We start from the raw sequence: 14,973 nt of genomic DNA on the forward strand, positions 1-14,973 counted from the left end.
ATTTGAGTAAGTGTTAGGAAGGAGAATACATAATGAGTATATTAAATCTGTTGACTTTAACTGGAATTCTGTGATGGAGTATTCATTCTCAAATGGAAGCAACACTTCACACTGCTTCCCAGCAAGCAGCTCCAGGCCAATGTTTAACTGCCTCCATTACCCCGCTCTCATTAGAAGAAACTCATATACACCCTGGCTAGGTCCACATTGGCATCTTGGTGCCATTCTACCAGCTATTTAGCAGCTGGCTTGAGGAATATATTCTCAGCTCTAGTTCTAGGCTATGACTTAGATAGGAAGTAAGCAGACATTTTATCTCCATTCAAATACCCTGGAAGAGCCCCTGGAATACAACCAGTGAGTTAATTCCTCTTTTTTTTTTTTTTTTTTTTGGATCACGTACAAGGTCTGTTACTATTATTATTTGTGCATTTATTCAACATACATGACTGAGCATCCATGTGCCAGGTGATCTTCCAGATGCAAAGGACATTACAAGGAAAGTGAAAGTTACAGACTCAGCTACTGATTTTTTAAAGCCTTGCATAATGATAGTAATGGTGAAATAGGAGGAAAGAGACCAGGTTTTCTTACCCCTGAATCACACAAACTGGTGTGTGTATGTGCATGCCTTCCCAAGAGATATTCCTCTCCTTTTTTTTTTTTTTTTTTTGAGACAGTCTTGCTCTGTTGCCCAGGCTGGAATTAAGTGGCACAATCTCGCTCACTGCAAGCTCCACATTTCAGCTTCAAGCAATTCTCGTGCCTCAGCCTCCCAAGTCGCTGGAATTACAGATGTGCACCACCATGCCTAGCTAATTGTTGTATCTTTAGTGGAGATGGTGTTTTGCCATGTTTGCCAGGCTGGTCTCGAACTCCTCACCTCAAGTGATCCACCTGCCTTGGCCTCCCAAAGTGTTGGAATTACAGGTGTGAGCCGCCGTGTCCAGCCCTTCTTTTAATTCTTGTCCCTCATCTTTCTTTCTTTAACCCCATCTATCTCTGGTGTCCCCACAACCTTCCCTTTCTCCTTATAACCACAACCCCTTCCCACAGAAATACAGATAGCCTCCAACTTAATGATGGTTTGACTTAAATTTTTTTGACTTTATGATGGGTTTATGCCAGTATTAAATGCATTCTTGACTTCTTATGATGTGTTATAGGAATATGGCCCCACTGTAAGTCCAGGAGCCTCTGTAACCAGTTCATGCCTGTCTCAGCTTTTTCGGTCCCCTCAGCTTTCCCAGCCTTCCACGTTGGATGCCAACTGCTTTTCTCCTCCTTCAAGTGATAGTTGCTCCACAGGGAGAAGGGATAACTTGAGTCCACAAGGGTGAGAGCTTGTCTCTGGGAACTTGGGGTGGGGCGTGGAGGGGGGAGTGACGGGCAGCATCAAAAAGATACTACCACCCTGGGTTGTACTGGGTTTCCCCTGGGTTGCCTAAAATCAAGCACATCTCACCACCTCCAGGATTAATTTCTTTCAGAAACTCTCTGTTCTAACCTGTATGACATATACCGTTTTCTCCTACTCATTTTGACACTCTTACTAGCAGAATTAAATACCCTGGACTTATTATGCTAAAAGAGCATTCTCCCACCTTGCCTCTGAGATAGTTTATCAGACACCTGATTGTTATTTGACAATAAGCTTCCTGCTGGTGACATCAACAGGTGGTATAGCTTCCTAACCATCTTCAAGGTCCCCTGAGACCAGGAGAGAGAAGGAAATCCTAACAACCCCAGAGAAGGCCTGCAGCACGTTGGAGCGCACTGGGGCCCGCAGCCACACTTCTTACTGAGAGTCCCGCTGTCAAAAGCCCTTGTGTGTTCCTACCTGCCACACTAAGCATGAATGGGAAGGAAGTCCGCAGCAGCAGCCTGGACGAGGGAGGGTCAAGGAGAAAGTGTTCCAACTATTTGCTTTAATAAAAACGTTTACTAGAAACAAAAAAAAAAAAAAAAAAAAGAATATCTTGTCCAAGTCGTACTTCCCTAAACCCTGGAGGCGGAGGGGAAGTTTCAGTTCATTCAGTCACAATGATAAGACTTAAAATGTAATCCCTTTGTGTGGTTCGTCAACAAGATTAGATGATATTTTTTGGAACAGAAAACATTTCCAGCATAAAATTTCTGGGAATAAAGAATTTTCTAGAAAATGGATGTCTTATTGTCTATCTTTCTATAGAAATGAAGTAGACAATTACTTTGTATTTTTAATTTTGAATTCTTTTTAAGGAACAATAAAAGGCAGAAAATAAGCCAGTCTCTTGTTTGAGTAGTCCTAGATTCTTTTAGGAAATTTCTTTAGCCAAGAGCTTCTTTATAAATGAAAACTGAGAACCAAAGTTTGGCATATTATTGAACTTTTCCTCAAACACCAAATGAACAAGTAATCTGTGCCATACTTAGAATCAACTAATAGACATAAAGTGATTTACAGTCCCCAATAATTTTGACACTTATTTAACAGCTCACCAATGTTGATGCCAGCCTTCTTTGAGAACTGAAATGAAAACTATTCCTGTTAAAAGAGTCAGTATGTTCAGGCAGAAGCAGTGTGGCATAGGAGTTAAGAGAGCATGTTCTAGGTCTGGGCTGTTTACATTGGCAGACTGCTCTGCCAGTTAATAGCAGTGACTATGCTTCCTCTGCCTTAGTTTCCCCATCTGTAGATGCAACATAATGTGGTACTTCATCTCACAAGGTTGAGCAGAGTATCATTTCCGTTTTCTTATTTTAGCATGTCTGTACCAGGCACTGTTTTAAGATCTTTCAGATATTATCTTGTTTAGTTCTGATAACTCTGTAAGCTATGTTCTACGATTGCCTGTTAAACCACAGAGAGGTTAAATAATTTAGTTAACACATGCAACATGCTTAAGACAGTGCCCAGGTAGATAGCAAATGCTCCATTTCAGCCATTATAGATCAATACTCTATCTATCCCTCTGTCTTAGCAGGTTCTTGGCTACAATTATCTGTGTCCTTCAGACAAGGATCTGTAGCGCAGCAACGGCGCAATGCCTAGCATATAGTAGATATTCAGTAAATGACATTTAAATTGCAAGTAATGAATGTTTCCTTCTCTTCATGATCTATAAATCCTTTTCAAAACACAAAATATAGTTTAAAAAGAAAACGTGGACCATCAGTTGTTCCCCAACCGTTTGTCCCAACTCAGGCAACCCAGTTCCACTCCCATTCCCACTCCCCACTAAGCCTTGAGTGCAAGGATGCCCACCTTCACCCTCTTCCTTCTGGTTTTACCTTGAAGATTCGAGAACTGAAGTCAGGCGGAAGGACTCAATTTCTACGGAGACAAAGGGGATGTTGTAAAGCATCCACTAGGGGGCGCATTATCAACAGGCCAGAGAAGGCCAACAAAATGGTTGAAAACGAAGTTTCTGCAAAGGACGTGAACCTTGATGGGAAAATTTCCATTACTCTCATCCTTGGCTTGACAGACGAACACATTGCACTTTTCTCAGTCAGCTTTTACACAAAGGTCTAAATTTTGTCCAAGGGGGAAGTGATCTAAAACAGGGAGTCGGACGTCCCTTGCCTATTGAGAGAGGTCCCAGCTTGCCACTGCCCCGAGGGAGAGTACAGCGCAGCCAATGACTCTGCTGCCCAGACTAGACTTTGTAGTTCTGAGTTGCTGTGCCTCCAAGCCCAATGAAAGGGATTCAGAGAGTGGAAGAGAAGTAAAGCGTGGCCAAGACAACTTGCCCTGGAAGTGCAGCCAGCAAAACCCACTGAGGTTTGGAAGAGAGATGCTGTCCTTATTGAGACACTTTTGAGGTTACTTCACACTTATGATGATTTAAATATCTGCTATATGCATAGACAGTCCTTATTAAATAGCTACTAACTTTCAGAACAATTGTTTGAAATCTTACTCTTCTTTGCATCCCTCTGACAATGTTTACCCCTCTGACAGCTTTTCTTCACATTTCTCTCTTCATTTCTTAATGAGATTTAAAGAATCCTAGAAGAGGCGAAAATAAAAAGTAAAGCTCTCACTGAACTCTAGTAACCCAAGCTGAAATTTGAAGCCCTTAACCTTTATTATTGAAAACCTGTCTCTCCACTTCTGCATGGATGAGTTCCCAAGGTCTAGGATCTTCAGAATCTCCAGAGCTAGGCCCTTGGAATTTCAATCTCATTTCTTCTCTCTCCCTATCTAGGGGTCACCTTGAAGGTTGGCTCTGGCAGAGCCTTTGTGTTATAGATGTTGAATAATAAACCTGCATATTCCATCCTTCCCCAGAAAACAGGACCGGGAATCTCTTTTTATTTTTGATACTATTTGGAAATCTTAGGGTGGGAGAGGGTAGGCTTTTCAGGCCCCAATTCTTAAAAGGGTTTGGGAGAGGTTCAGAAATTTTTGGAACACCTCTGACTTCTCCCAAATCATGGTTCATATTCTATCTAGACCCCTACTGTATATTCACACAAAAGTGCTGAAGATAGCAGAAATAAGGGAAGGAAACCTATATACGTCTACTATATTCCATCATTTTACAGATATTATCTCATTTAACCCCCCAGCATTCTTTCCGGTAGAGATTATTATTCCTGCTTTACAGATGAGGAAACCGAGGCACAGAACTGTCCAATAATTCGTGTAAGGTTATACATAAGTAAATGGCAGAGGTTGAATTTGAACTGAGAGTCTTATTTTAAATATCACCTTTTAAAAGCTAAACCTTAGCCTCCTTTTCTGAGGTTTATTATTCCTCTTTCGGGAGAGAGGAAGGAGGAAGTGGTTTAGACAAGACTTCTGGAAAACAGTAGTCACCACGTAATGAGATCAGCAGTCTGGAAGCCTAATGGGGCAGGATTGAGGAGGCGGGTTATGGGCGGCCCTGACAGGCAAACTACTGGTGTTCAAGACCAGGTGTCGACACAGGCAAGAAATGGGGCTTGAGGCCAGGATGCCCAGCCAGACTTTCTTCTCCACTGAGCCTTTGCCCAGGGCATCACAGCAAAAATCACATTTACACATGACTGATTCTTCCCTTTCCAATAAGCACAGCATCTATGAAGTTGTTTATGGTTTCCTAAATTAATTCCATTGCCAATATGGTCTAAAAGGTGAGCGTACTCATCCCCAAATCTTTTCAGTGGTTTCTGAAAGCCTCCTTTGGCTCCACCAGGCACAGAGAGCTCTGGAATACTGACCTGGTTTGCAACATTTGGAGATGATGTCTTAACTTCAGCAAATTCAGTTTACCAAACTTCTGACGACAGACAATGCAGGCATGTTAAGCCAGAAACTTTGGAGAGAGCTGAGCTCTACTCCCGGTTCTACCACTTTCTACTTACCTGGTTTGGGGGACCATAATGAATTTCTCTGTACCCTCACACCTCATCATATAGTAGAAGATACAGGTTCATGGGCAGATTAATGAAATTGCAGAGTAAGAACTACAATGACATATGGACAAGGCAAGAGTTATACCCACAGAGGGGAAAATGAGCTCATCCTGGGTAGGGGTGGGGCAAGACAACTTCCTGGAGGTGACGATCAAAGCCATGGGTGGATGCCCAACTTTGGTTAACCTACAGCCACAACCTGGATGGCCAAGATTTAATCAACGAATGCCAGTTATTTGCTTCCTGGACTCCCTGCTTGTTAGCCTTGCTTTGAAAGCAAAAACCTTTCAACTACAATTGAAGGGCTTTCTTTATGGAGAGCTTCAGATTCTGAAATAATCTGTCTCCAGCCACTGTAAGTTAATAGCAATTCACACTTAAAAGTTGGTTAGAGTTCAGAACATTGGAGGAAATGGTGAAGGAAGAAGTTAAGTACCTACTGTGCATATGTGGACAATGGCAGGTAGGAATTAATATTTTTGAGGACCTAATATACCCCAGCACTGACATGTACTTATTAAATTTAATCCTCATAGCCACCCTATAAAGGTTTTACTGTCTCTTTACTGACTCAAAATATTTAAGATGTGTGAACAGAGTTTCATAGTTAAGTAAGTGGTAGAATCAGTATTAAAACTCAAAATTTGTCTGATCCCAAAGCTCATGCTGTTTCTACCATACCAAGCAATCTCCCAAACACATTTACACATGACTTTGCTCCTTCCTTTTCCAATAAGCTTGGGGTTTATAAAGTTGTTCATGGTTTTCTAAGTTAATGCTATTGCCAATATGGCTCAAATGGTGAGTGTATTTTAAGCATAAACGTGAGAGCTGCCCTTGAGCACAAGAATCTTCCAACACGTCTATCATAGATCTTGATCGCACTAATGACCCTGATAATTGACTTTTTTGTAACCATACTTTTTGCAATGTGACTTTGCAGCTTCTCCCATTAGGAGATAGAATCTATTTCCCTTCTTTTAAAATCTGGGCTGCTCTCGTAGCTTGATTGGTCAATAGAATACGGTGGAATGACAGAGCACCAGTTCTGAGCCTAGGCCTCAAGAGGACCTGTGAGCATGTGCTTTTACTTGGAACCCTGTCAGGCCTGGACCAGCCAGCTGGAGGCATGTGAGAGTCAGATGGAAAAAGACCTCAATCATCCCAGATGAAGCTGTCCGAAATCAGACAGCTTCTAGCTGACCTGTTTGTTAATCACACACACAAATGCATGAGTCCCGTCATGCTCAAGTGAGCCCTGCCAAGATCAGCAGAAGCACTCAGTTAACTGGTGGATGCATAAGAAATAAATACATGCTTGTTATTTTAAGCGACTAATTTTGGAACAGTTTTTAATGCATCAGTAGTTAATGAATACAACAAAAAATAATTTTCTTTTTAATTAGAGGTCAATAAAAGCAAAACATTGATTGTTTTAATTATTAGTCAGTACTCCAACTTTAATTGTTCTCTAGACCTGCTGTACAGCTGTCATCTTGGGATCTCTCTTTATCATCATTTTAAGAACTCCCTCTACTTTGTTTTCTGAAACTCATGTCCTCTCCTCTCTTGGTAACTCCCTTGTTTTGATGGAGTACATCCTTTTGGAGTTGCCTGTGAATGGGTGAGCAGGTTTGGAGACTATGATTACGTAAAATCTCTTTATTCCATCCTTATACTTAATTTGCAGTTTAACTAAGTTAGAATTCTAGCTTGGGAAGAATTCTTTCAGTATTTTGAGGCCCTGTTTCATGGTCTTCTATCTTCCAATGTGGCCGTTGAGAAATCTGATTCTATTCTGATTGTTGATCCTCCATATATGTATTTTTCCTTTCTGGATGTTCATAGGATCATTTCTTTGCCCCAAGTGTCAATTTTTAAGATAATATGCATTAGTGTGGGTCTGTTTTTATTCATTTTACTAAGTACTCACCTTGTCCTTAGTCAAGATATTCATGTTTTAAAGTTCTGGGAAAATTTCTTGATTTTTTTCTTGGATGATTTCTTCCTATTCGTTTTCTCTCCCTGTGACTTTGATTACAGCATTTGCATGTTAAATTTCCTGGACTGGGTGCCAGTCTTCCCAATGTATTCCCCCTCTGTTTCCATTTATTTGCTTTTGCTGTATTTCTGAGGGTATTTCTTTAACTTTATCTTGCAAACCTTCTGTGAGGTTTATTTTAAAATTTGTGCTCTCAAGTTTACATTTTTAAAGCTTCTTTTTTAGGTGTTCTCTATATGTTCCTTTTTATCCTGGCATTGTGTTCTTGTTTTATAGATATACTGTCTCCTCTTATCTTACTGAGAGTATTGGTGACCTTTATTAGAAAAAGTTTCCTTCTCTAAGCAGTTTCTTTTCTGTCAAGGTACTTTTTCCTGTTTTTTGTAGTCCCTGACTTTAATATTAGATGCTTTCTCCAAATGTCTGGTGCTCCTTGGTAACAGCTCATGTGCGAGACTAAGCTACAGAAAGCTGACTGAGCTTTCTGGGTGCCTGGTGGGGCTTGAGATGCTATCTTCATTGCAGATTGCTTTTTTTGGGCCATTTCCTTGGGGAACTACCATGTTAATATATTTAGAGTTTTCTCTCAGGCTCATAAGATTCCCCAGCAACACTGAGCTTCTGCCTGGAGAACATATGCCTAGCTCCCAGCATTCTGAGAGCCAAGCTGGGAGAGGAGGAGAGGGAATCTCAACACTCTTTAAGCATGGTTTCACTTTTTCAGCATGGCCTTTCTTTTGTTTTTTTGTTTCTTTTCTTTTCTTATCTTTCTTTTCTTTTTCAGGGTTTCACTCTTCACCCAGGCTGCTGTGCAGTGGAGCAATCTCAACTCACTGCAGCTTTGACCTCCCAGGCTCAAACATGATCCTCCCAACTCAGCCTCCCGAGTAGCTGGGACCACAGGTACACACCACCATACCTGGCTAATTTTTATATTTTTTATAGAGACAGGGGTTTGCCATGTTGCCCAGGCTGTTCTCTAAGCTCCTGAGCTCAAGCAATCCACCACGCTCCTCAACCTCCCAAAGTGCTAGGATTACAGGCATGCATCACCATGCCCAGCCCTCAGTGTGGTATTTCTAATGTCAACTGTGTACGTGCTGTTGGACTTCAACCAGAGACTCTCTATTTCCCTGTCTCCAGAAAATAAACTTCTGGTCTTTTGCTGAGATTGGGAAAGGACGGTGTTCAGTTACACAGAGTAAGGAAGGGGACCTGGAGTTCTAACTGCTTCTTACATAGACTTTAAGCTTGTCCTCCTAATCTTAGCCTCATCTTCCCATTCATTTCCAGAATAGCTATTGAGCCTTTTGATGGTTCTGTCACATAAATCTGGTTGTTTCTCAGTTTTCCACACTGCAGGCTTAGGAGTCAGCTTTTCCAGATTTGTTCATTCAGTTACCAATCAGCTATCACTTTTCAGCTTCAAATTTTTGTTGCTCTTGTCTCTTCTTCCAATCTCTTTAACTCCATTGGTTGATTCTGTCTGGAAATATCTCTTTATTTTCTTTTTAGAGGCTTACATGAGGGAATGAAGGTATGTACACTCTCCTCTCTTTAACTGGAAGTCCAGGAGTAGTTCTTGGCTTTAAAAGAACTAACACTTCACTGTATCTTATTTAGTTTGAAACATGTGAACCACACATCACTCATAGAAAACCAAATATTCTCCAAAAGAAGACTTTCAAGTTGATGGAAACCCATTTTGTTTTTGCTTTTTTAAAAAATAAAATGAGTGTGAGGCTTCAGCCACCTCAGATACCTTTGACTTTGTTCCTCTAAATTACCCAGACAGTGCCAGATAAGCATAGTTCTGTCCCTCTCAGCCTCCCATTCTTTTAAATTAGAGACTTCTGAGTCTGTTTCCTTTAGTCTTTTAATGTTAGCCTTTTAATATTTTCCAATAAGTGCTTTCAACTCAGCAATATACATATCATGCTTTCCTCATTATTATTGATCCATCAATAAATATACAAAAACCAGAGGAAGGGTGTGCTCCGAAAAGTCAAAGTAACAATAACAGTGGTCATTGTACAGTACAAGAATGAACAATGGGCTATTCTTTGAAAACTCAAAACAAATGATTTACACAAAGACATACCTATAACATAAAGGTGAATGGACCATGTTATTCTTATTCTTAAGTGTTGCTTTTCCAGATAAGTCAAATGTTTCCTCTCTCCTACTCCTCTGATATAACAGTATTGAATGAATGTTGGCTACAAAATCAATTCTTGGTGTTATTATGAATCTCAATATAAAACTTTTTGAAAGCTTCTGCTAGAAAAGCCAATTCTACCAGGCTTGAAATATGGATTTGAAGATGTCTTTTGTCTTGTTTGATTTTTCACTCAGAGCTAATTTTAAGAGAAGTCCTCAGGAGACATAAAAGATTTACAAATGCAAGAAAAATTACATCTTTAGCTCTTAGGTTGCTTTGCAAAATAACTAAATGTTGGCCTTTTACTTTTATAAACAAGACCCAGTTTAATGACTTAACCCAGGTCACCTGAAAATCATCGGTAAAAATGACATGTAGTCAAGCTGTGCTTCCAGAGTTACACCCTTGAGATCAAGGGAGTGAGAATACATCCTATTCCATAAACTTCAGGCAATGTTGCAAGGGTTTGTAAAGACTTGGCCAGCTCTCCATTGACAATGGCCAAGGAATAGAAGCTCTAGACCTCCCTTATTTCTATCGTGAAAATAGAGGTATATCCAACTGAGGGACTACAACCGTAATAAAGGGAAAAAGTATTTAATTCCAAAATAAAATTGAAAATAACTTCCTGTCTCAGCCTCTTTTTGGGAATATCTAGAAGGGGTGGAAAACCATCTCTGGCTATGAGACTTGTATCACTACCCCTTTCTCCCTGGGTGGACAGGTAGAGGCTGGTGTAACCATTTTGAACCTTGTCCCGGAGTGGCTTGTTGCATTTCAGTTAAAGAGCTTGAGTGAGCCTGTCTGGGCCTCTGGCAGACCCAGGAAATCTCTGGGAAAACAAGGGGCACTTGAACACTAGTGGCAATAACAACACATAGTGGCCTAATGTCCAGCTTCTTTCAAGTTGAAAAGAAAATAAAAAGAAATCCAGACCACTGAAAATGGATCTGGCCAATGATGTTCACAGAAGAGAAAGGAAGTTTTTCAAGATTATGGGGTGAAGTGGAGGGAGAGAGGGAGGGGAGAGGGTAGACAGGAAGGAGCAGAGGCTGGGAATAGTGCAGAAAGTTGGCATCTCTCCTTTAAAGATATTCTTCAGATCAGCTCTGTCTAAGCCTAGCCCTGATTTAGTCAGGAGCTTTTCTTCTTCTTTCTGCTTTGTGGTCTGAGAAGCATTGCCTGTTAAGCACATAAGTTTAGGTAACAAATGACTTTTAGTAGGAGCCTCAGAAAGGAGATACCATTTAATAGGAGCCGTTGCTTTATAGATGCAATGGCTTCTATGACAAGCAGCCTTTGGAAGTTCTAGGACCAATCGGACACCCTGACTGATGAATAAATGCCACAAAGGACTTGCCAAGTGGGAGAAAATATGAGGTTAGAGGATAAAGCCAGTACTCTCTTGTTTGGTCACAAACTTGCCTATCTGGTGATAAGATTCCAATGATGGGAATCCCTTTAACCTTTTGAGGGACTCCCCAGGCACTTAACTCATCCTAAATAGCAACTGCATCAAGAACAGACACTGGTGTGTTTAAGTTTACAAATACAGCCTTAAAAATGTCAAACAGGATCTACGTGGCATCATCCTTCCCCCTTGCCAATCTCTTTCATTTCCATTGGCTTCTTCTCTTATTGTAAGACATCAAAAGGCACTTCCGTATTGTTTTTGGAAATCACTAATAGGGCCAGCCTCTATGAAATAGGGCCCCAGGGATAACAGGTCATGCAAACTTAATGTGACTTTGCAAAGCCTTTCACAGGAGAGAACAGGTGGCCATTAAACCATAAAAGAGGCTGAAGCTCCTCAGCTTCCAACTCTGATTCCAGGACAGGATGGAAAACCTTTGGACAGTGTCCAAAGAAAAAAAAAAAACAGTGCTGCCCTACTTGATCTTCCATGAGATTTGGCTGAGTCTGAGTGGGAACTCAGGGTCTCTGAGATGAAGACTTAGAAGAGTCTCCTTACCATTCTCAGCTCTTCCTGATACATTGTAGGGACCCAGACAGTGCTGGTTTACAAACTGAAGAATCACAGCACAAAAGGTGAAGATCGAAGAAGTACAGATGTTTATTATGAATCAGTTTAAACCCTTTTGTGCCTCTGACAAAGTAACTTTAAAAAATTATACTGATCAAAGGACTGATCCAGGATTTAATATTTCAAAAACACAGATAAATAGTTTACTACAGATAAATAGCTTCACCCTTTGGGTGTCTCCCAGAAGCATCTGAAAAATTTCTAGAGGGGGTCTGTTGAAGGAGATGTGTGACTGGTACACCCCAACCCCCAACCTCAGTGGAAAGCAATGCCCAGGGATTAGGCTATGGAAGGGCAAAATGGACCATTCAAATTTCCTCCCAGGGACCAGGCCCTATTAGCCCTGGGAAATGTCCTTAGCTGGTGGGGGAAAGGTTGGTGATCAGGAATACATATGTGTAGTTTTTGTTGGAAGCCATCCATAGCACACCCGAGGGATGAAAGGCCTCCACGTGGGAACTGGAACGATCAAATTCTTGCTGATTATTAATTGGGCCCTAATTTCAGAAAGCAATGCTGTTTTTACAAATTGGACCTGACTTTAAAGAACAAAACACAAAAAACAAAAAGAGTAGAAAATTTTATGCTAAAAAAGATTCGCAACGAAACAATCAGTAGCACATTGCATCTGTTAAGTGTCCCAGCTCCCTGTAATGGTTATGTTTCCAACGGTTGTTTCTTTCCAAGATAATGGTGTAGGTGTTACACCCCAATCTTCATGTCCACGTTCTGCAGGTTCCTTGTCTCATCAGCTGTCATAAACTGGTCCGGAGTTTCTGATGACTCCTTGTTCACCAAATGCACCATTTCCTGAGACTTGCTGGCCTCTCCATTGAGTCCACTTGGCTTTCTGTCCTCCACAGCTCCATTGCCACTGTTGATCACTAGCTTTTTCTTCTGCCCACACCTAATAATTTAAAAAATGTACCATATGAGAAAGATTGCAGTGACTCAGGCATCAGATCATCATCCTTATTGAGCACCATCATGATGATCACTATGGTTTATGATGGCTTTAGTGTGTGCCAAGCACTGTGCTAGGTGTTTTCTCTACTTTAACAACTAACAACCAGCACTTAACAACCAGACTCATAACAACCAGCGCTCCTCAAAGTGAGGTCCCTGGACCAGCAGCAAAAGCATCATCTTGGAACCTGTTAGAAATACAAATTCTCAGCCCCGCCCCAAACCTGCTGAATCAGAAAACTCTAGGGTTGGAGCCCAGGATCTGTGGTTCACAACCCCTCGGGGGTTTCTCTGCACAGTCAAGTTTGCAAATCAGCAACTACAACTCCAGGAAGCTGGTGTTATTATTATTTTCCCTCTATTCCAAGAGAAGAAACCTTGGGGATCAGAAAATTCAGTAACTTCCCCCAAGTAACTCAGCAAGTAAGAAAGAGGATTCAAACCCTGGTCTGTCTGACTCTCAAGTTCTGATTCTCTTTCTATCATACTTCATAATGGAAATGTTTGCCTCTTTTAAGCATTTTAGCAGTTTCTGCAGATTTAGATAAACCGTCAACATGATGATTGTAAATCATTCTGATTTGTATATTCCAGAAAGTCCCATAACTTCCCCTCCCAGTCAACACTTTGTTGGCCTTGTCAGCATTATTACTGAATGTACCGAGAAGAATAAAACAACATTTTTCTAGAGGTATAAGGCCATAGTGATGTTTTCCTAACATTGGCTAACTCACACAACCCTGATATAGGAAGTTTAATAACACAAGACAAATTATTCTCGTTAATTTAAGGTTTCTCAAACATTACTTAAGACCCAAACGCAAAAGAAAGTTGCTATGGAAGAGCACGACCTTGATCTTTTCCCTGGTTACTGTCCATTGCTTCACCCCACCCAGCCTAATGCAATGCTTCCTCTTTCCTGTAACACATCACTGCTACACATATACGAGTCACACTATCCTTAGAGGAAGGAAAGTTGCACAGCTTCACAACTACAAGCAAGATGGGGATTCAGGGAAGCAGATTACCTCCTGAATACCAGACATTTTACATGTAATTTTCTGTAATTCTTACAACACTCTTTCAAAGCAGCTATTGTTCCCATAATACAGCAGTGGAAACTGAGGCCAAAAGAGGTTTAATAACTTGCTCGAGGTCACACAGAGAGTAAGAATGACAGAGCCAATATTCAAATCCAGGCCTTTATGACCAAAGCCTGGGCTCTGCCTGGCTCTGTCAATGCTGCCAGCCCTCTGGAGATTTGGAAACAGTATGAAGTCAGAATTGTTCACTTTGCCTCTGGGTATTTGGAGTAATAGCGACAAAGCCTCTGTTATTCATGATCATTGACCATTCCCTGTAGGACTGCCAAGGCCATAAACTTTAAGCTCTTGTTTGGGGAAATAGAAATTATACCTCCTCAACAGGAGGTAGATCCTGTCTCCTCTAGCATGAGGCTTGATGAGGGGTTGGGGGAAGGATGCTTGAACCGTGAAACAGATTCATAGGGACCAGGAATACAGATGGAGTCCAGCAAGATGCATGGTCAAGAAAAGGGCCTTGGAGGCCAGGTGCAGTGGCTCACGTCTGTAATCCCAGCACTTTGGGAGGCCAAGGCGGGTGGATCACCTGAGCCCAGGAGATTGTGACCAGCCTGGGCAACATGGTAAAACCCAGTCTCTATTCAAAATACAAAAATAAGTCGGCTGTGGTGGCATGTGCCTGTAGACTTAGTTACTTTGGGGGCTGAGGTGGGAGAATTACTTGAGCCCAGGAAGTCAAGGCTGCAGTGAGCTGTGTTTGTGCCACTGCATTCCAGCCTGGGTGACAGAGTGAGCCCTGTTTCAAAAAAGAAAAAGAGACCAGGCACAATGGCTTACGCCTGTAATCCCAGCACTTGGGAGGCTGAGGCAGGAGGATCACTTGAGGTCAGGAGTTTGAGACCAGCTGGCCAACATGGTGAAACCCCATCTCTACCAAAAATACAAAAATTAGCCGGTCATGGGGGCATGGTGGTGCGTGGCTGAATCCCAACTACTCAGGAGACTGAGGCAGGAGAATTGCTTGAACCTGGGAGGTAGAGTTTGCAGTAAGCTGAGCTCGCACCACTGCACTCCAGCCTGGGTGACACAGTAAGACTCCGTCTCAAAAAAAAAAAAAAAGAAAAGAAAAGAAAAAAAGAAAGAAGAAAAGAGGCTTGGAAGGCCTGGTTTTGAGTGTGACCTGGGGCAACTCACTTAACCTCTCTGAGCCTCAGTTTTGCATCAATAATACCAGGTTATTAAGAGTAGCAATATCATAGGGTTGTGAAAAGCCCTTGAAACAGAGACTGGCACTAAATAAATGAGTCTATTGTTGTTATTATTCTTGCTCTTATGAGGGGTAAGGAAATAATTGTTATTCTTGCTCTTATGC

The 14,973-nt window shown here is 41.5% G+C and overlaps 1 protein-coding gene across 24 annotated transcripts in view; it reads right to left on the reverse strand.

Annotated features, from left to right (window-relative positions):
• Positions 1-9,245: 9,245 nt before the first annotated feature.
• CD44 (CD44 molecule (IN blood group)) overlaps positions 9,246-14,973 on the reverse strand; it is a 92,661-nt gene continuing 86,933 nt past the window's right edge. For 23 of the 24 annotated variants that reach the window (XM_054438270.2, XM_054438253.2, XM_054438267.2 and 20 more), the window contains one exon: positions 9,246-12,499. In XM_054438270.2, the coding sequence (XP_054294245.1) occupies positions 12,295-12,499 (205 nt within the window). In that variant the 3' untranslated portion in view covers positions 9,246-12,294. The remainder of the gene's footprint in view (positions 12,500-14,973) is intronic. The other variant, XM_054438272.2, reaches the window with a different exon arrangement.

This window comes from Pongo pygmaeus, chromosome 9, assembly GCF_028885625.2.
Source record: "Pongo pygmaeus isolate AG05252 chromosome 9, NHGRI_mPonPyg2-v2.0_pri, whole genome shotgun sequence".
NCBI lineage: Eukaryota > Metazoa > Chordata > Mammalia > Primates > Hominidae > Pongo > Pongo pygmaeus.